Below are 22,743 nucleotides of genomic sequence, written 5' to 3'. Positions count from 1 at the left end.
ATTTAGGTCAGTTAACCATAGGGAGCCTGAGTCCATCTCAACAGATACATTCCTGGGGTTCATATTAGATAATTTTCTTCTCGGGATCTCTAGGAGATTCATTTGTCATCCTGAAAGAAAATGTCTTTTACTTCTTTACTTTATGATAGGATAATACTTTCTGTCCTGATAGCTACAAGGGTTTGTATTTGATGGATATAAAAGTGAAACTGTAGTGTGATAGAAAACAAGATAATATATGTCATTAGTACTTCCAGGAAACAATCTTTCTATCCTGTGACCTGTTGGAAAAATTGATGATGCTTAAGACTTGAAATTATTGGCGTAAATTATCTTCCTTCAGCAATTTACTCATACACCAGAGGAAACCTATCGAATAGTGAAATTTGGCCTGTGAGCTAGAGACTCAGAACTACTACTCTAGTATGAATTTATCCAGTGGGGACATTCAATATATGCTTGTGGACTAAGCAAGGAGTATATAATAACCGGGGTGCCAAAAAATGTATACAATTGGACACTTTGGTCAACGTTGCTCAAGTAGTAGTTCGCCATACTCAGAAGTGTCTGGACGCTGATGGTAACCACTTTGAGCGCCTCTTGTCATTGCAGAAGTCAAAGGTGACTTGTATGTATCTTTTGTTATCGGTATATATTATTATAATTTTAATAGTTTTTTTTTTCCTTTTTTAAAATGTGTATACATTTTTTTGGCATCCTCTGTATGTTAGAATTACAAGAGGATCAAGGTGGAAAATTTTTCCAAATGTCCAGTGAATTATTTGCCAAAGAATTTTCCACAGAAAACAGAGCCTGCAAAATGCTCTGTTTTGAAAAGGATTTCTTATCTAAAAATAAATCTGTTAGTTTTGTTTTGTTGCCTGAGTTTTTTCTGGCCATAGTGCCTACTTTATTGTGGAATGTCTTATATTCACGAGATTTTTAGCGTTCCATGGGAACACTAAAATTAGATTAGTGTTCCACTGTGATCCAATTTATGTTGGGTTCCTGTGTGGTATTAAGGAAGCTGACACTGCTCCTTGCTGCAGAGTTGTTGTATGTGGCTGTGGTAGCCAGCTTCTAAAACAGCCCCCAGTAGTCTCTTTCTCCTAGCATTCACACTCCTTCCACGTTTTACTGCTGTTGGTCTTTGTGGCTGACAGCATTTGGCAGAATTGCTGTTATGGTACTACTGAGATTGGGTTATAGGGTGTGGCTTTCTTCTTGGGATCACACTCTCTCTTTGTCTCTCTCTGACTGCTCACTTTGTGGGAAGTCAGCTGCCATGCCATGAGGACACTCAGGCAGCCAGTGAAGAGGTCCATATAACAAAGCTCTGCAGTGATTAGCCAATAAACTAGTGAAGAACTAGGACTGCCACCAACAGTGGAGCAGAAGCAGACCCTCCCCAAGTGGTACCTTCAGATAAGGCCAGCAGTTTGACCTCAGAAGAGATCCTGAATGAATCACAACCACCCAACTAAGCCTGACCTATGGAAAAATTTGTTATTTTAAGATGCTGAATTTTAGATAATTTGTCATACAGCCATAGATACCTAATGCAATAATTTAAACTGAGTCAATCAGTGCCTTTCATTTCTCTTAGCACATTCCTTCTATTCCTACAGAAGTGGACATTTGACTCAAGTTGGTCCATTCAAAGTGACTTAAAGGACTTTTGGTAGTCATTCCAGTACATGGACAGTCTCCTATCTCCTAGATGGTGAAATGTTTATATGTGAATATTGGAGCCATTCTATCACAATGAGGAAAGCCAGCTGGAGGACAAAGCTGCCATTCTAAACAGGGTGAAACATAAAGAATTGTGGCGACAGAGCCTGAACCCTGATAAAAAAAAAAAATGCTTGATATTCCATTTTTCCTCTATATTTTTTTTCACTTTGCAAGCCAACCAAATCCTTTTGTTGTTTAAACTAGTTTGAGTTGGGTTTTCTGTCACTTTGTACCAAGAAATATCTCAGTGTTACACATAGGCAGAAATCATGCCTTTAAATCTTAACAAGCATCTTAGCTTATACCATATTATTAGAGAACAAAGAGTAGCTTGTAAAAACATCCTGATTCCCTAGATCTCAAACACCTGGTCAGGGATCTTGACAATCTGATTACTCTCTTTTCCCTTTCTCTGGATTATACTGTCTTGAGTCGTGCTTTTTGATAGATGAATTCCCTGCAACGGGACCCTGCTGTTCACCTCATTTAGGCTGTCTCTACTGAGTAGCAAATTCTGCTGCTGTATTTGTATGCCATTGTCTAATCTGGACCCTACCTCCAGATAGTAACTAACTGCCTTTGTGAGGCCAGTCCTGAAGTCAGGTCACTTTACCTGACCACATCTTTTCGTTTTGCTCTGATGATTACAATCAGGGTCCCAGTTCCAGCATATTTTTTAACTAACTCACTCATAAAGCTATTAGGGGGTTCAAATAAACTTGTGTATAGGTCTCATTTGTAGTAGTTGCTCGATAAATGTATGTTAGCTGCATAACAGTGCTCTTTAACTTGCGATTTAAGTTTCATAAAGGAACATGCACTGAAAATTTGGCATAATTTGATCATTCTACCACTTTTATGATACAATGCATATTCATGATAGAAACATTAGAAAATCTAGATAAGTAAATGACTATCTTGATTAAAATAATATAAAATATATCCATCAGAGGGAACTCTTGACTGTTTAAAGTTTTGTGTAAATTATCCTTACCCTTTTTGTAACAAAAGCTATGTGCTTTACAAAAAATGAGCTGTTACTATTTTTAAGCAGATATTTATTGCTTTAAAATTTATTGTGAACATCTTTCCATGTTGACAAATATAAATATGTTAATTTTTTATTGAGTTCTATGTTAGAATAATCATTCTATCATGTATTTCTTCCTGTCTATCTTTAGGGAAAACAGTGACTCAGGCTCATTATGATAAACAAAATCTTACGAAAGAATGGCTGAAAAAAATGACTAAACCAGCTTTGGCTTTGTTGAGACTTGTTTGTTACAGGGAAGAACTTAATGTTATTTTCCCTTGCTCAAATAAAAGTAGGTGTGGGTAGATGAAACCTGTGAGGATTCTGTGAACTGAGTCAGAATTAGCACAAAGTTTCAAGGCAAATTTTATATCTTGAGAAAATGTGAGGCATACAGAGAACATTTTCTTTTACCCTAAAGACCTGATGTTATTCTTTATGAAGGGCGTGACAAAGTGGTATTGGTGGGCAGCACACTAAATTGGCCTGCAGGAAACCTGGGTTCCTACTCTAGGACTGTCACTGCACTTACGTAGCCTTGGGAGGGTCTTTTTTTCTTTCAGAAATTTCTTAGAGGTATTCTAACTCTGCTATTTTGTGAGCCTTTAAGATTAGATTGAAAGATGTATTTTTGTTTTAAACACATGGAGAGTCAGTCGTACGTCTTCCTTCTTCAGTTTTTTGTTTTGTTTTTGTTTTTGTTTTTTAATTTGAACGTTCCTCCTTTGTCTAGAAAAAAGACTGGAGGACTATTAATATGAAATTTCCTCAATTTATGCTGTATCTAAAACTATCTACTTATGAACATACTAGTTAATTTAAATGGGTTAATTTAACTTAATATTTTGCAAACTAATTGTAGTGAATCATTTTAGTGTCATGTATCTTGGTTACCACCATATCAAGTTATTATCAATCAACTTTATAAGTCATAGGCAGAGAGAATTGACTCAGACTCTCTGATGTTCTCAGTGGGCCACTGATACCTGCTCTTGAAATGATGTTCTTGCCTTGTTCCTTGAATTACTTGATGGTTTCCATCTTCCGATGGAAAGTGAATTCAATGACAGTAGGCAATTTTGTCTGCTTTATTCACTGATGTAACCTCAGGCTAGGACAAAGCCTTGATTCAGGGGGTGCAAAATAAATTGTGTGTTCTGCTTTTCAATTCTTGACATAACCAACCCAGTTCTCTCACTGTCTTTCATTATCCTTTGCTTGATGCATGCAGCCTTTAGGAAATCCAGTTTAAAATAAGACTTTAAAAAAAATAAATAAATAAAATAAAATAAGACTTTCAAGAAGTCGAGAACTCCTTTCCCTTCCTCCCAGTGCTTTGAAAATGAGACTCAAAGCAGAGAAATATTTTCCCTAAAATAATGAATGTACACCTGAGTTGGGGCTGAAAATTGGGTCTTCCAGAGCCTCAGTGTATCGATTCATTCACTTCTTGTTCTTCATCCACACTCTACCTCCATCTCCAGGAGGTCACTGAACCTCCTTGCTAGCAAATTCTTACCTCACACCTATGACAATAGAAACATTTTATAAATGATTTCATGGTGCATACAGGCTAAAAACATGTCATATTTTTAAGAGTGACTCCTTTATGAATCAGAAATGTTCCCTGATTCCTAATCTGCTTGACAGCTTAAGTAGAGAAATTTTGACTTAATTATGTTTTTTAACATAAAAATTCTGAGAAGGACTCTCATTTTCTGAATTTCTTAAGTGAGAAGAGTGGATATGCCTGAAATATAGTTGTAACACATGGTATTTTACTAATTTGCATAGCCCTAAATAATGTTATCGTGCTCAGAATAGATTGTGAGCTCCTAGAGAATAAACTGTTAGTCATCTTTGGTTATTCAATATCTAATGCAGGGCTCAGGCAACATTTCTCTTCATGAATACATTTTTCAGAACCAGTCTCTGACATAGAAAATATATGACTGGTTCTGAAGAACCAGTCAGTGACAAAGAAAATATAGGATGGTCCAGAATGCGTCCATACTTTAAAAACTATAAGACAGACACAGTATTGCTTTGATAGTTTGATAAGGAATCTGAGACACATTTCCCCTGCAATTAAAAAAAAACCCTCACTTTACTCATTAGGAAACTCATGACTCCCCCGCTTTTCTTTCCTATTTTTGTAAGAAGAAACTTCTGAGTCTGTCTCAGATGTTTGTATTCCTTTAAGGGTGATGAAAGCAAGAACATGGATTTAGGCAGCAGAATTTGAGCTTGTTAGGTGATAACTCATGTAATCATAGAACTCAGAAGTAGAGATGTTCTAGAGAGCTCAAAGAAGCCAGTAAGAATTCTAGGTACCAATAATCTAGGCTGATCTACCTGTGAGAGATCAGGCTATCAACCACTGGAGGCAACAAAGGGGGTTCTTTTTGTCCTTCCAATACTGAAAATAGCTTTTTTATTTTTCCTACACTGGTCTCAGAGGTCCTTATTGTGTACAGAACCCAAAGTCTAAGTTACCAGCAAGTTCCATGAATTGCTTTAAGCTCAGAAAAAGTTCACAGCATATGAAGAATGCCATCTAAAGGAGTGGCAAACTGTTTACTTCCCTCTCCTCCTGCCCTTTCTAACACCCTGAAACACTCCATTCCTTACTACTCTGCAGGACTGGACTTGCTTATAACCATCTCCTTGGAAAGCCATCCTCTTGTGGTTTACCCTAATACATGTAACAGGTGGACTTCAGCAGGTACTATTCATGAGTTTTCTCCCACAACCAGACACCAACTTACCTAGCTATGTCCAGGCACATTATTTATAAGACAATTTTTTAGTTGATGCTCATTTATTTTAAAAAGATGACAACACCAGTTGTTAAACAGAAAAGAATATTTCATGTTGTTGTTAAAAAACAGAGTGAAGTTTACAATTCCTACAAGAAGTTTAAAAAATATTTACATATACTTGTAATATTTAAATATACTTGTATATTTTTTTATGAAAAGGAGCATGTGCTTATAAAACTTTTAAAGATACCGGTGTATAATTGTGAAATACTATCTTTCTATTTCTCTCCTTCCTACACCTAATCCATGCCATTTTTATTTATTCAGAAGAGTTATTTAAATTCCAGTTAGTGAGATGCACTTTAGGATAAATGATAAGCAGCACTATCTTTTCCTTTCACATATAATTTCTGAAAGTCAAATAAATAGTGTTTGCTTAATAACTTACTGACAGCATTTTTGCAAATGTTAACTGACCAAAGAGATTTAGGCTGCTTTACTTTGTTTTGCAGACTTGGCATTTAATTTTGCTTCAATCCCTGGGCTCCTTGGAATGTCAGGGTTATGAGTGAAACCTTATCATAGATCTGAGTTGGGTTACACCAGAGATAGCCATTGGTCATTGTAGGAACTCACGTGAAAGGAGACCCACATGATGAAAGTAAGAGGAAACATGACTCATGAAGGAAGAAACCAGTTCATTTTATGCTTGAACCCTGTTAGAGTTGAGACATTTAGACCTTTCTGCCCAAAGAGGATAGCAGAGGATTTAAAAAATGGAATGTGATACTACTTGAAATTATAGACTTCTTAGGTTGGTGCAAAAGTAATTGTGGTTTAAAGGTTAAAAATAATTGCAAAAACCAAAATTACTTTTGCACCAACCTAATAAATTGAACCAGACAGTCTTTCATGCATTTACCCATTCATCATTTATCTATTTATTCAACATTTAATGTTGATTCCAGTTTATTCCCCTCAAGAGTCTTCCGTCTACCCAACAAGGTATTTATGGCTGCATCCAAAATGAGTGCTCTATAGGTTTTTCAGTTTTAGAAGATTTAGCTTTTACAACTCAGTTTTCAACTTCCTCTGGTCACCTTCTTTCTCTAATCCTTGTCTATTTGTCTGTTTGACCTAGCTGTTTTTTGTTTTGTTTTGTTTTATTTTATGCTTTTTGTGTTTTTAATCACACACACACACACACACACACACACACACACACACATATACACACACATATATATCCCTGATTAATTACCTAACTCTAAATTGATATCTCTGTTGTCCCAGTATCTTGATTTCAGATCTTCACATCTTGAACAATAATTCCAGTAACCACCACCTTTGTTTTGCCAAGCAGCACAATCATCCTCATGTGCTGCTCTTACTGATAGGTCCTATGGGCATAACTGGGAACTGAAGGAACATTACAGTTAGATGGTTGAGATACAATTTGCAAACTAATCCACGTCACTGCCTTCAGAATAAATTTTGCTGAAAACATCAATTACAGATTTATTTAGTATTAAGAATCTTGTCCCCTTATATGGAACATATCCTACTCCAATGTCCTGAAACTTCATTTATCTTCCTGTTGGAGAAATTTTTGCTAAATCAAAAGCCTTTACATATGCGATTAACTCAAGATTATTGGATATGTTTCTGTGGAATGTTTATATTGTGAAGTCCTAAGGATTTTATTCTGGGAACCTCAGTGATATAAAAGATTAGAAAGTTGAAGAAATACAAAATTTAGGTTTAATTTAAAAAGTCTGGAGGAGTTAATTTGATGATAGCTGAAAGAATCACAAAATTGAAAAAGACAGCCTCTGACTTCAGGACCTCAGAACTCAGTGGGAGAGCTGTACAAATACATAAATATAAGTCAGGCTATAAAGTGTTACAAGAGAAAAATGAACAAAAATATATGTCATAATAATTCATAGCAAGGAGAGGTAACTATAACCCAGAGGATCTGAAGGTTATCAGAAAGTAAAGGAGTAAATATACATACTCATATTGTAGGCAGAGGAAACAATTTGAGCAAAGAAGCTTATAATCTGCCAATTTCATTTGTTTATTTATTCATCCAACCCTCATCACTGATCTAATGCTGGCTGGTCTTAGAGAAATGGAAGGTGCGTGTCTCTGCCAATAAGAAGTCTCCAACCCAGGAGGGAGGACAGACACAATTACAATTTGATAACTGAGGTAACTGGGGAAGGTAGGCTCAGAAGGTTTATCTAAAGCAGTGATTTCTCGGAATCTCCTGAAGATCTTTAATTAAATTATATTGCCCGGAAATCACCATCTTTGTGACTATCTGTGTTTTCATAACAACTCCCTAGATGATTCTGATGATGAAATAGGTTTTGGAATCAATCAGCTATGAAGTATTGATGCCTAAGTTTCAAAGGAGGCAGAGGAGTTAGTTAAGAGGTGAGGAGAGGGGAAGACCAGGGATCTTCCAGGCGGAGGGAAGAGTTTTTTCCAGATGCCAGAGAGTATTGTTGGTTCAAAGGGACTGCAGGCATGTTAGAAGTCATAACAGGTGAGTGTAGATACCCAGAAAGGGTCAGGCCAGGGAAGGTCTTGCGTGCTATGCTAAGTACATTGTATTTCATCCTGATAGATATGGGCATCTCTAATGGAGAGCAATGTGGTAAAGGAGGTACCAAGGAGTCGCTGTTAATGCATTGGATCCTCAAAGAATTTGTTCTTACTGATGTTTACATTTTGTGGTTGAAACATTTCACTAAAATGTAGGGGTCACGTAATTAGCCTTTCTTATCATAAGAGTTTTTTCTCTTAGACTCCATTTTAGACTTTATCTATTTTTGTTAGTTGGATCTCTGTACATCAGTTTAGTTTAGTGGAATTTAGTTTAACTTAGTGGAACTTAGTGCAACTTAGCTTAGTGGTCACTTGGTTAAAAACAAAACAAAATAAAACAAAACAAAACAAACAAACAAAAAACAATGTTTTGATCCTCTGTTTAAAGTCTCCTTAGATATACAAGTAAATTATAGGTACTAGTTTGTGTCATTAATAGTCAGACCCTTTATTATCTCTGTGTGTTCTCATCAGTGATCCCTGATCACAAAATAAAATCCAATAACATTTAATTTGTAAGCACTTACTACAAATATTGCATGTGTGCAATGCTGTGGATGATGAGAGGATGAGAAGCTGCCTTCCATGCCTGTACGACTCTTACAGGCCACGTGGAACACAGAACATGGAGGTGGTTTCGATCATATCTATCTCTTCCACAGTGCTACTTTCCCGGAGCCTTAGTTTCTTCATCTGTAAAATGAGATAGCTGAGCAAGATTATCTCCAAGGCAGCCTTCCAGTGTCAGCCAGGGTAATCTAGCAGGAAAAGGTGTGGTCTCACATCTCTTCTCTGGACTCAATCAGGCCTGGTACCTTGATTGCATTTTTACTAGTTGTGAAATCTGGCATAAGTTAAAATATCACCCTAATCATCCATAAAATGTGTGTTTATAATAGTAATTACTTCTTATGATTGTTGGGAGAATGAAAAGAGGTAATATTTGAAAAGCAATTAGCCTCTGGTAACCACTAAACTATTGTCTGTGTCTATGAGTTTTTGTTTCTCATTTGTTTGTCTTGTTCTTTTGTTGTTTTTGGTTTATATACCACGTATCAGTGAAATCATAATTCTCTGCTTTTACCGTCTGTCTTATTTTGCTTAGCATTATAATCTCAAGATCCAACCATGTTGTCACAAATGGTCCTATTTCATCTTTTCTAACTACCGAATAGTATTCCATTGTGTATATATACCACAACTTCTTTATCCATTTATCTATCGAAGGACATTTTGGTTGTTTCCGTTTTGGGGAGGGGGGTGGTAGATGAGGGTAAAGGGGATCAAATATATGGTGATGGAAGCAGAACTGACTCTGGGTGATGAACACACAATGGGATTTATAGATGATGTACTACAGAATTATACACCTGAAACCTATACAATTTTACTAACAATTGTCACCCCAGTAAAATTTAATTAAAAAAAGCAATTAGCTCAGTTCGTGGCATGTAATAAGCCCTGAAAAGTGTTAATAACAATAAATATTTAATAAGACCCTAAATATTTACTATTGTTATTATTACAAGAAAAGAGTTAATAATAAGTCAAAGGAGAGCTTACATACAAGTGGGGCCCTCACACTGCATTCATAAGAAGATAAATGTGTAAAGTTCCCTAAAGATGGAAGAGGATCTCAGCAGGTATGCTTGGGCGACAAGAGAGAGAAGAGGCAGGATTGGGAGGAGCAGTCTTTCTGAAGGCAGGTCGAACTGCACAGCATTTCCTCATACGTATAAAATAAGATACAAAGTACAGTATCTTTCATGAGTGATGTTACTCAATTCCATTGCCTAGCTGAGGGCAGACTGGTTGAAACTATCTCACTGATAAATTCAAACGAGTGAAGTGACTGGCTTCATAGTTTCAGCAGAGAGCTTTCCTGGCACCGGGATGATAATCCAAATATCATGGGTGCCAGGCCCTGATACCATCCTATTCAGGTGAGGATCTTACATCGCAGTTCTGCTTTAGGATCTTCAGGAGTCAGGATTTTGGATAGGTAATCAGTGGAGTCAAACCCTGTCCCTGAACATTTGCCAGGTTTGAGGAGGCCTCACTTTCCTCAGAAGGACTTCTATTTCCCTGACTCATCTACATTGGCTTTTGTAGTTTCTATTGGATGCTATCTACAGTGATCAAATTTACTGGGCCATTATCATTACTGGATTATTATCATATAATACGTAATAAAAAAAATCTGAAGTGTATCTGGGACTGAAGCCAAATCTATAAAATTCCAGCCCAGTATTTTCTATTAAAATGCCCTGCTTCTTGAATGTAAAATATATTTCAAATAAACTATCCTATTACTGGGTCACCTTAGAAGGACCTCTTTAGACTGCTCGTAGTAAATTTATATATCTGACAGAGAGAGAGCAAATATCTATTAAGAACATAAATATCTTGGATATCCTTCCCCCACTAGTATATTTTATTCTTTGATGAATTTCTAGGGCTGAGCAACTGATTGGCACATAGAATTCATTCATTCATTCACTCAAAGTATATTTATGGAAACCCAGCATTGGATAAGATAGCCACACAATCCCTATTTCCATGGGGCCTAATACCTTAAACAAATCCCAGCCTGTGAGATTCTACAATTAATGCAGTTATCACTGTACTTAGCACTGTTGACCATTTAAATCACAAGCAAAAATAAATAAATAAATAAATAAATAAACAAACAAACAATAAATAACAGGAACCCTGCTCCCGAGTTGTTTGTGGGATGCTTGTTCACAAACTTATTCCTCAATAAGGTGATGCACATTCACCCCCCTTTACCTTTCCTCAAGATGGCCTCATGGGTTATCTGTTAACTCAAAGGGCCTAAAATGGTAACCTTTGATACTAGGTTTATTCCATCATGGTTCACCCACAGCACTCTTGATGGCTTAATTGTACTGTACCATGAAGAACATCTTGTTTTTCTAGGTGAAATAAATTACAGAATGAGGAATGATATATGCACTGCTGCTGAATTGGAGGTATGATTTTTGATGAATAAGTCAGCAAGTCATCTCTGAAGTTTGGCGTAAGTAAGACTCAAATGCTATGTAAGGTAAGATTTAAAGTAAGAGGATAGATTTTCCAGAGCCCCATGCTCTCCCAAGAATTCTCCAAATTCTTCCTCTATTTGAACATGTCCAATGTCAAGACACCCACCAGATCAGACCGTTTCTCTTTCTGTCATTTCTGATTGTTGGCAAGTTCTTTAATTGAGTATAAATCTGCTTTCTTGTGCTTTTATAATATTTTCTGAAGCCTCCTAGAAAGATCATTCCTTTTCTATATGGCAATCCTATTTAAAACCCATGGTGAAATTTATTGTCTCCTTCATTTAGACTTAAAATACCCTCTTCCTATCAGAAATGCAAATAAAAACCACAATGAGCTACCACCTCACTCCAGTCAAAATGGCTATCATCAATAAATCAACAAACAACAAGTGCTGGTGAGGATGTGGAGAAAAGGGAACGCTTGTGCACTGTTGATGGGATTGCAGATTGGTGCAGCCACTATGGAAAACAGTACGGAGGTATCTCAAAAATCTCAAAATGGAACTACCCTATGATCCAGTAATTCCACTCCTAGGTATCTATCCGGAGAAACCCAAAACTCCAATTCAAAAATCTTTATGCACTCCTATGTTTATTGCAGCACTATACACAATAGCCAAGACATGGAAACAACCGAAATGCCCATCGGTAGATGACTGGATTAAGAAACTGTGGTACATTTATACAATGTACTATTACACAGCCATAAAGAAGAAAGAAATCTTACCATTTGCAACAACATGGATGGACCTAGAGAACATTATGTTAAGTGAAATAAGTCAGACAGAGAAAGACAAATACCATATGATCTCACTTATATGCGGAATCTAAAGAAAAGAATAAGTGAATGAACTAATCAGAAACAGGTTTGGAGACAAAGAAGAAAAACTGAGGGTTGCTAGATGGGCAGGGGGGTAAGGATAAGGGGGAAGGTGAGGGGATTAGAAAACAGTCGGTAACCACAAGATGGCCACGGGGTTTTGAAAATTAATTTGGGGAACGCAATCAATAATGTTGTAAAGATTTTGTAGGGTATCCGATGGACACGTGTCCCATTTGGGAGACCACCTCAGGGATGATGTAGATGCCTGATCACTGCACTGTACACCTGAAGCAGAACAATAATGAATGCCAGCTATAATTTTACATATATATACATACATATGTGTATATATATGTATGTATATACTTACAAGAAGCGGAGTACAGCATTAGGAATAGAGACAGTGGAAATGTAATGGCTCGGTGCGATGTCAGAGAAATAGTGGATGGGGGAGAGGGGTCCACACAGTGTGAGGGATATAAATGATAAACGTCTAAGTATTACTTTGTCTTGTGCACCTGAACCTAATAAAAAAAATACCCTCTTCACCCAAACTTCCTTCAGTCATATCTAATAGGAGATGTTTGCCAATTGTCAGGCAGGGAGTCACGCGGGGTCTCAGCTCCCGCTCCCCACATGAGAACGCAGGACACAGTGAGGCCAAAAAGGAACACCCATGGAACCATAGATGGGGGAGTCATACCACTATATTCTCGCTGGCAGCTGGGTTGCAGACACAGGAATCAGGAGCCACACTATCTGCAACCTACTGTCCACTTCTCTGCAATCCGCAATCCGCAACCCGCACTCCGCAGTGCTAACTGCACTCCACCGCTTGCCAGCTCAGCCACCATCTTCTTGCTAGCCCCCATTTTTCTGCTAGCATAACCATGGCAGTTATATTAGTGGCCAGTGGCTCACTGGTTACAGCTAACGGCTAACTAGTCACAGCTGATGGCCATCCAATGACAGCTGATGGCCATTTACTACCTGAGCCAGCACCTTTCCACATGAGGCTGAGAGCCTGGAAACTGCACTCCTGGCTCTGTCCCCACACCAATATCTTCACTAACTGCACTAATTGGAATCTTCTCCTCTAGATGGGATGCAGGTTCTTAAAGAGCGGCACTCCAGAGTAAACACAACAAACCCAGGTGTGGTATGGTGTGGATGAACACTAGCATCCCAGCCTAATATCATATAACCCCGTGTAACAGGCTTTTCCATGGAAATCATTTTAGTCTCCGTTTCAACTGAGGTCACTAGACAATAGATACCACATTCCAAAACGAGATGAGAAACTCCAGGCAGGAGTTGCAAAAGAGGTGCCTTAGAACCAGTTTTCCAACTCGTAATGGATCAGTTATATCTGCCCTGTGGCCCACCCCTCACCGGACCCCCCAAAAAATCCAAGATTGACTCCAAGAAAAGAGGTAAATATTAGGAAATATTTTTGGAGACAGCTATTGGTATATATTGAGTCCCACTTCCCTGTCACAATGAAGGAGGGTGAGAATTCTTGTACCTCACTTTAAGCCTAGGGAAAGGAGTTTCAACCCATTTATTCTGAAAGCCTAGTGTTTGTTCCCTGGATATGGAGAGACATAATGGACTACTGTATATGTCTTAGGTCTAAGAAATCTAAAGGGCAGAGACTGTGGCAGGTGCATTGTTCTGAAGCCTTCATAATCCTGTATAACAGGGCTTGGCCTATATAGAGGAGTAGAGATAGTAATACCACTGGAATAAGGCTGTTTTTTTGTGACATGAAATGACCGGAAGAATTTATATTATCTAAGAATAATGGAAATGTCATGAGACTTACCCTAGATTTTATCCAAAAGGCAGGGAAAGAATTGGCCCAAACCAAATGGATTTGAAAGGACCATAGGAGACAAAAAAAAAAAAATTGATTTATGATTACACCTTTTGTTTCTTCTGTGTTCAATGCACTAAGTTGTTTTATATGTATATATATATATATATATACACACATATATATATTATATATGAGTACACACATATATACATAAATATACCCACATACATAAATACATATACACACATATATATACACACACAGATAGCACATATGTAGAAGAGCAAGTTTGTAACATAAAAATCATAATAGCTATAATTTATTGATTATTTTTTATTTTCTAGGCACTGTATTAAGACTTTTACAAACGCTATTTTTTTCACAGCCATCTTGGACAGAATTCATAATTCTTATTTTATTGAACAAGCTATTAAGTAGCTTCCCCAAGAGCTCACATGTATTAAATGTCTCAGCCTGAACTCTGGTCTGCCTGACTCTGAGGTCCAAACTTTTAACCATCCATTTATTTTGCCGTTAGTTATAGTCAGCATGGCCTTTGACAGAACCAACTAATTTTAGTGTGTAGGTTTCCCCAGTGAGCACAGGGCAATCAAAAATGAGTGAGAAGATTATTCATAAGATGTGGTATAAATCAGCTTATTCCTTCTAAGGACTCATTATAATGAATATAGAAGGAACAATTTGAGAAACTACCAGAAACAACGGAGTTAACACAGCTTGCCGTTTTTCTCAATTGAAAATGCAGAGCTGCTTCCACCTGCAGGTCAAAGGGACAATTGCCCTGTTTCTAGTTGTACACTTCCTATCGTAGACCCACATCCATAGTGCTAGGCTGAGGGCATCATTCATCTTATCACCAGGTGGCTCTCTCGCTTCAACCAGGAGTAGTGCAAACTGGGCAAGTGGAAACACGGTGCATATGAAATGACCAAAATGTCTCGGAGTGTCAGAATAAAGAGCTCTGAAACAGCAAAGATGACCTCACCAATTCTGCCAGCCTAGTATTTAACCTGGGGCGTCCTGGATGGTTCTGAAAGAGCAAGTTCAACATTACTTCCTTTTCTGTAAAATGTGGGAACTCTGAGGGTTAAATTAAATGCAACGTATATTTGTCAAGAGCCTGCTGTATACCTATACCCGGCAAAATTTTAGCACTTGGGATGTATAGATGAACAAAGAAAACTGTCTTGTCTTCATGGAGCTTAGATGAGATAACGCATTTGACAATATTTTGTGAACACTACTGAGCCACAGGCAAAGTGACAATTTCCTTTTTGTTTATTCTACTTTGGGAAATTCTGCATGTTTCTATCTCATGTGCCTGTGCACTATTATTGGGAGTGGTACACTAGCTTAAGGCTGTATTCAGAGTTACCAGAATGGAACTTCTCACTTTACACGTGAGTCTAGCTCTGGTCCACGCATTGGTACTTCATAAGGACAGGGACCAGGTCTTCCTTCTTCTATTTTCTCTGGGTCATCAGGACATAGGTTGTCCATAACTGTGTACTGCATGGAATGGAACTAAACTAGGATTGAGTTGATGAAGCAAAATATTGGAGTCTAGAGTATGAGCAAAACGTGAAAGTGATTTGTCTTTATAAATTTGTGAATGATTTATTCTGTACCTGCACCCTCCATCCTTACAACTCCCTGCCCAGTTATCTCTTCCTTAGAAGTGCCCTCCTGTCCCACCCATGCAGTCCTGCGTACTCTGTTAGTCTGCATGGCTCTCCTTTCTTGGATCTCCTATCATGTTATGGTCTCACCCACAGAAATGAACATTTAAGCATGATTATCTTATATTATTCTCTAAAAGTAGTAAACTGTGATTCAGAAACTATTCTATAGTCCTATGAATAGTCCCCCTCAACTACATACAATTCCCAGTAGTTTTGAAAATGAAATAATTCAGTTAAAGTCTACATATTTTTTGGTGAAAGAATCTCTGATTTCCAGAGATATATGTATGTGTACATGTGTATGTTTGCATGTAGGATGCATGAATGTGCTCGATGTATTTTCCTTCATTAATCCTCTCCACTACATTCTGAAATTTGGATTTGGGACCTGCTATTGGTACTAGTTAGGGAAGAGTTGCTACCAAAATGTAATTGTGATATCTCCCTTCCCAAGGTTTGTCCATGACCTGTAGTTTATGGCTCTGAAAAGTAGCATGCTGCTTATAATGCAGATTTTTTCTTTTTCTTAATTTCTCAAAGCATGTTCATCTGCCTCAGATGATTACTTACAAAATCAGAATTACACACAAGGCATATATAAATGTGAACTTCCGGCTTCCACTTCCGATTTCCTGAATCCAAACCTCACCCCACCTGGGACCTGCGTTTATAACAAATGGATTTACAACAAAGGGCCCTGGAGATTCCAATGTGCACTCAAGTTTAAGAACCATTGCCCTGAGGTGCACTGTTAGCAGGAAAAGTACATTGCGAAAGGTTCCTGGGTGGAAAGCTAGCAGCTAAGTCCAGGACTTTTCCTGTAATGGGCATGTGCTTTGGAATTCGTTTCCTCTCCCAGACCAATAGAGCATAAGCATTTTAGAGTTTAGGGCACAGGAAAAGATTCACTTGTGAGTCACCAAAGCAGCATGCGTGCATTGGAGCTGCCTCACACCATAGGTAATGCCATTATTTGAATGAGCACTTTAACAAATAAGTTTATTTTTCCCAATTGTTAAGTAAAATAAGTAAAATAAAATATGCAAAATTAAAAGCATCTTTAAGCATCTCACAAACTAATAATAATAATATCTACTATTAATATGTATATCCTTATTGATTATTTAACTGGGTTTATATTCCAAATATGGTTGCACATCCAACTTTTACATTTAGTTGAACATTTAATTTACATTATGTATATATATATATATATATATATTTAATGCAAATAAATTAAAATGAGAAAATAAGGTTTAGTCACAAAAGTTATTGTTATAATATACGCTTGAAGGATGTTGTATCATTACTGGTTTTAGCCTTTTGCCCTAAATACTATGACCAAATTATTAAATAGAAAAAAGTAATCTCTTCATGAGTCGTTACTAAAATAACTTAGTAGCTGAGTCTTCCCAGAGTAATCACCTGTTTCTAATCCTTTTTCCTGATCCTCTCTCTCTCTCTCTCTCTCTCTCTCTCTCTCTCTCTCTCTCTCTCTCTCTCTCTCTCTCTCGTCTTTCTCATTCTCTCTTGCATTAAGAACTATGTAAAATATTTTATTTTATTATCATCGCTTAAAATTTGTATTTTACTATAGAACAGTCTATCTGATGATGATAAAATGGGGATATGTATTTTAACTATTTTTAAAAGACTGCTGGTTATGGACTATTTACACCCAATAAGGCTACCCATTCAAGTATAGGTAACACTACAGTGGCCCCTGCTATATCAAAACAAACAAACAAATAAAAAACTTAAAAAATATTTTTTTTTCCTTAACTTAAAACAATTTTTTCTTTTTCCAGACACATTTTAAAACATTGGTCCCTGGGAGAAAAATAATCATATCTGCAGAATTCTTGCTCAGTTGTTTTTGCTTTTTTGTTTTGTTTTGTTTTTGTTTTTGTGTCAGAAACCATTCTAAGTGATTTGCCGGCACAATATCATTGAATTTTTCCAAACATCTATGAAGGAGGTCCTGACACCCCCATTTTACAGAAACTGCAGCCCAAGTGCCTTCAGTCTATAAACTTCAGAGCAAGGATTTCTACCCACTCTATGATGCCTATGATGCCAACTGGTTAGGAGCCGCAGCTCACCTGGGGCCCAGGTACTCAAAATCCTTCATGGGGCTGTTCTGCCTAACACTTTGGAATGCAAACTCCCTTGAGCAAGCACTTGTTTAGCATAGTTTCCCCCAGTGGCCTGTCTGTCTAAGGTAGTCAGCGAATATTAAAATAGTCCTAATAATAAAATAGCAGTCAACCGTGTAGCCTCCTTACGGAGGGGGAGGAGAATAGCTCACTTTCCCTGGAGGGCCTGAGAAAGATCAGTTTACAGGCGTCAGCATGGGGTATGACCCTTCTTCCTTCTCTCCATCTTGATGCTGGCACGTGCCTCGGGGACCATCATCTCACATTAGCCCACAGTCTGGGCAGAAAACGTAACCAGGGCTCCTTTTCTTCCCCACCCAAAACATACCCAGTCCTTTCGCTGACCTGGCTTCTGATTGGAGGCTGGTTGCTTTGGATAATGACCTCCAGGACCCCTCTGTGGGTTCCAGCCTGTTTGTATTACTCTTACCGTAACTCAAGACGCCTGCAGTGGGGTGTGAGGAGAAGGAAAAGGCCGGTGTTTTCACATCCCCAGGTCCCAGACGCCCAGGAGACTACAGCGTCCAGCTCGCTGAGAGGCCCAGGGCTGCAGCTGCCCATGCATCCCTTCCAGAGGGCTGCTCGCCAAGATGAGGGAGCTTCTTCAGTACATCGCTTGCTTCTTTGCCTTTTTCTCTACTGGGTTCTTGGTTGTGGCTACCTGGACAGACTGTTGGATGGTGAATGCTGATGATTCCCTGGAGGTAAGACGCCAGCAACTTCTTTTCCTCAACCAAGCCCTTTCAAATTTTCCCTGAGCCCCACTGCCTCACTGTGTTTCCTGGGACCGATGATAATATTAGCCAATTTGGACTGGCCTACTCTTTCTTTACTGTTTTCCAATTCTTTACATTATTAGCTCATGTCATCCTATAGCTCATGTCACCAGCTGATCTATGAGGGAGGTATTGTTATGCCATTTCACAGATGAAATAACTGCATATTCCCTTTTTTTCATTATGATAAATTCCCACAAGGGTAATGACATAATCCCTGTCACTGAGGCCTCCGGAAATTCACCTCTTCCCTCACTGCATATACCTACTGAATTAGCATGCAATAGGAAAAGGTTGGTTTGAGGAGTTTCCAAGCAGGACAAACATGTCTGAGGGAAAATAAGACTTTCCAGTGAGTCCTAAGGTGCAGGGAACAGATATGGATTGAAGAAACCCTCTCTTAAAAATGAATTACTCTTGGGAACCGACTGTTATGCATGAATGAGTGAGTGGTTCACATTTGAAGATTTTGTTTTTCTTATTGGAGAAGCTCGGAAAGAAGTAATTCTGGAGCTTAAAAGCATTTCCTGTGGTTATACGAATCTGAGAGAGATAGAACTGAGTAAAAATCAAAATCAGCTATTATTCATCAGTAAGGTTTCAGAAAGTGCAGCTAAGAAAAAGAAGCAATATATCAGGAACTCAAATAAAGAGTATATAACAACCCAATATGCCCTCTTATGTACATTCTGAAGGGAACAATTTACTCTAACAAATGCTATAATGTCAACTCTATGAAGTTTAGAAAAGACACCCAAGAGCAAGTTTATGTATTTTTTCTCATAATTTTACTTATCAACTCTCAAGTTGGAGTTAGAAATGGAAAGTAATAATCTTTCTTTTTTGCTATGTATTAATTCTGCCATTATTTTTCTTGCTTTTAATTTTCCTCTGACTTCTCGACATGGCATTTCAAAATCATTGGAGTTATAAATACTTCTTTCGTGCTAGGAAATTATATTTCTGAAAATTGTGATAGACTTGAACTACTGTAAAGGATGTTTGCTATATGTGAGTCCAGTGATGCATTTTATCTGCCCATGCATATAAGTGGTGGATGAAAAAAATGCCCTTTGAACAATGCGCAGGGAAAAGGGCAGATAAAAATGTCTGCAGCCATTAGCTTGCTAGAATCTGGGCTGTCAGTAGTAGGTGATTAATACAGAAAAATGTTAGACTTGGGCAGACTTAAAATTATGTTTTTAAAAATATATAAAAAATTTCATCTAAAAAGCACTGTTAAAATATTTTCTAAAATAATTTGAAAATCTTTCTGCTTAAGCTAATGGAACTGCTAACTTCACTTGATGAGAAATGGAGGTTCAGAAAAGGTCAAACCTTGCTGAGAGAGATTGGAAGTACTGGCATTTAAAGTACCTCTTGCTTCATTTCTCTACATCCAACCAATTTGCCACCTGCCCTGTATAAGAACACTTCTAGATAAAATGAATGGAATGAGCAGGCCAGGTTATTCACCTCGAGTAAATCCTTACTAACCTTGGGTAAAAGTTAGGGTTTCTTAGCTTCTTCTTTGTTTTCCATACTTGAAATATATTGCTACAAATATTCCCCAAGAAGCCTCCGCATTAAAAGAACCCTGTAATAAATGAGGCCCCTTCTCTTACAACAATCACTTTATGTGGCAATCTTTTTAAAGGGACATAAATTTATCTTAATAATTGCTCCTTCAATTGTCCAGCATATGAATCATGCTATTATCCATAAATTTGAAGATTCTGATACTCACTGGCTCACTTATACTTCTCTCTCTCCCTGCTTCCTTCCTCATTTATATATTACCTTTGGTCAACATTAATCGCTCATTTTAAACAACTGTTGAACACAGCATACCCATGGAAAATTAAAAAAAAAAAGGAATATTATGAATTTCTAGCCCTTTTTAGGATGATGCAGGCATCAGAGTTGGAAAATGCATTCTATAGTTCAAGTCAACATAACAAACATGAAATATATGTCATATTAAACGTCCAATGTAGTTCCCACTAGGTGAGATAAAGATAAAGCAAGAATGAGTCCAGCCTTCCAGGAGTTACATTTAATGAGAGAAAAAAAATGCACGTGAAACTAATAAAAGCCATAGGCCAATTCATATCTAGAAATAAGTGAAGAAATTTCCATTGGAGCAGAAAAGATAGAACGATTACTTCCTGCAAGAGACAATGAAGCAAGTCTCAGGGAGAAAAAGACATTAGAGCAAAGCCTCAAAAAGATGCAAAGGATTTCAAAAGATAAAAATGGCAGCAGAGGCCTTCTAGACAAGAGGACACATGATGAAGTGGAGAATGAGGAAAAGCTCACGGCTTGTTAGAGGATTAAGGTGAGTTAACAAGAAGTATTAGGCAGAAAGAGGTCAAATACTCTTGTCTTACTAGCGAATACTCAAATCCTACAAAACATTATTTTGCCTTACTTATACCTGCCTTTAAGTGTGAATTTCTTTGCATTAAGTAAAAGCATTAGGAAAAAGAAATAGTACACAGAATTGCAGTGTGCAGAGCCCTAAATCAGAAACCAAGAGCCTGAAGCTAATACCCTGCTCCTGTCATTATTGATTCATTTGTGTCTCTGGGAAGACAGATGTGGTGAAGACAACTTGGATTGTGAAATTATTCTAGCCTGTGTTTGCCTCTTAATTGTCTCCTATTGAGCAAACCACTTCTCTTGTCCTTGACTCAATTACAAGATGAAGTTGAACTCAGTTGTTTTAAGGTCCCTTTTAGTCTTTACATTTTTTAACATCAGGACCCCTTGACTATGATGACGTCTGCAATCCCAGAGAAATAGCCAGTCACTGAAGGACTGATGGCATCTGGAGCCTCCCAAAAAATTTCCACTGGAATCTTGAGTGAATGTTCTCCATTTTTTCTGCAATTTCACAAGCTCTTTCTTCCTTTCTCCCACTCACTCTCCTTTCTTATTTTTTCTCCTTTCCCTCCTTTCTTCGTTCCTCCCTTTCCCTCCCTGTTTCTCTCCATCCCTCCTTTTCCTTCTTCTTCCCCCTTTCTTCTTCCTCCTCTCTCCTATCCTCCCTTTTCTGTCACTTATGTTCTTCCTTTCTTCTCCTTTTTCTCCCTCGCTTTCTCCTTCATTGCTCTCTCTCTCTCTCTCTCTCTCTCTCTCTCTCTCTCTCTCTCTCTCTCTCTCTCTCTCTCTCTCTCTCTTCATTTCAGAAATATTCTTTGGCACTTGCTGTCTACCTGGTATTGTCGTAGGTACAGAATTATGAAGGAGGATGAGACCTAAATTTTTCTTATGTTGCTCTCAACATATCGGGGAAGAAGGTAAACTGGTAGTTACAGTGTGATATGCACATGCTATGATAACAAATAACTCTGAGTGTCCAGCTCACTCAATCTTGGATACTAAGTGAAGTCTACCTAGAAGAAGAAATATCTAAACGAAGGACTTGAAGGACAGGTGGGTGAGGAAGGAGAAGAAGAGAGTATTGCAAGCACAGGAAATGGTATAGGCAGAGATCCAAGTATAAGAGCACTTTACATTTGTGGCTTTGTGTATATTTCAACATAGTAAGAGTTTTCAGTGTAGGGAAAAGAATATAGGGACTGGATCTCAAGGACTTTGTGTATCATGTAAAATACAGATGGTACACCATAGACAAGCATGTTTCATTGTAAACAAACATATACATGTGCTTTAGAAAGATCAATCATTCTGGTTATTTGTGGAAAATGTTTAGAAGGGGTGAAATGAAGTATCGGGAGACCAATGAGGAGACTTTTGCCATAGAACAGGAGGGAAACAATGGTGGTCTGTGCTGGGGTGGTAGCAAGCATAAGGAGATATGTGAAAATATGGGAAACCCTAAGAATTCAAATTGATAGGATTGGTAATTGATTGCATGTAGGAAAAGAAGGCTGATGAAGAGGGAGAAGTCAAGATTAAAATCCTTTACTGTTTTGGGGCAATTGGAGGACTGGTGGAGTGACTCACCCAGAGCTTAAGTGGAGGAAAATTAGTCTCTATACAGAAGTCATCAAGCATCAATGTCCCTGAACCATCTCATTATTTTTTCTCACTTAGATTTTTATGCCACACCTTAAGGGGGTCAGTAACACAATGATTTATAGTGAAGGGACTTACAGGTTGGACTTGATGTTAGAAGGACTTGAGATTAAATCCCACCTTGCCAGGTAGTAGCTGTGACAATTTAGACAGGTGTCCAAACTGCTGTAAACCGCATTTCCTCTTCTGTACATAAAATATGCACATTATAA

The 22,743-nt window shown here is 37.8% G+C and overlaps 1 protein-coding gene across 2 annotated transcripts in view; it reads left to right on the top strand.

The window, feature by feature from the left end:
* Positions 1–22,743, top strand: part of CLDN16 (claudin 16) — a 75,930-nt gene that overhangs the window by 35,306 nt on the left and 17,881 nt on the right. Inside the window, exons 4-6 of one of the 2 annotated variants that reach the window (XM_081071577.1) lie at positions 11,086–11,745; positions 17,471–17,668; positions 18,208–18,415. In XM_081071577.1, coding sequence (XP_080927703.1) covers positions 18,302–18,415 — 114 coding nt within the window. In that variant the 5' untranslated portion in view covers positions 11,086–11,745; positions 17,471–17,668; positions 18,208–18,301. Of the gene's footprint in view, positions 1–11,085; positions 11,746–17,470; positions 17,669–17,879; positions 17,912–18,207; positions 18,416–22,743 lie in introns of those variants that run through there. The other variant, XM_081071578.1, reaches the window with a different exon arrangement.

This window comes from Rhinolophus hipposideros, assembly GCF_964194185.1.
Source record: "Rhinolophus hipposideros genome assembly, chromosome: 2".
NCBI lineage: Eukaryota > Metazoa > Chordata > Mammalia > Chiroptera > Rhinolophidae > Rhinolophus > Rhinolophus hipposideros.
This window is presented reverse-complemented; position numbering and strand designations above follow the sequence as displayed.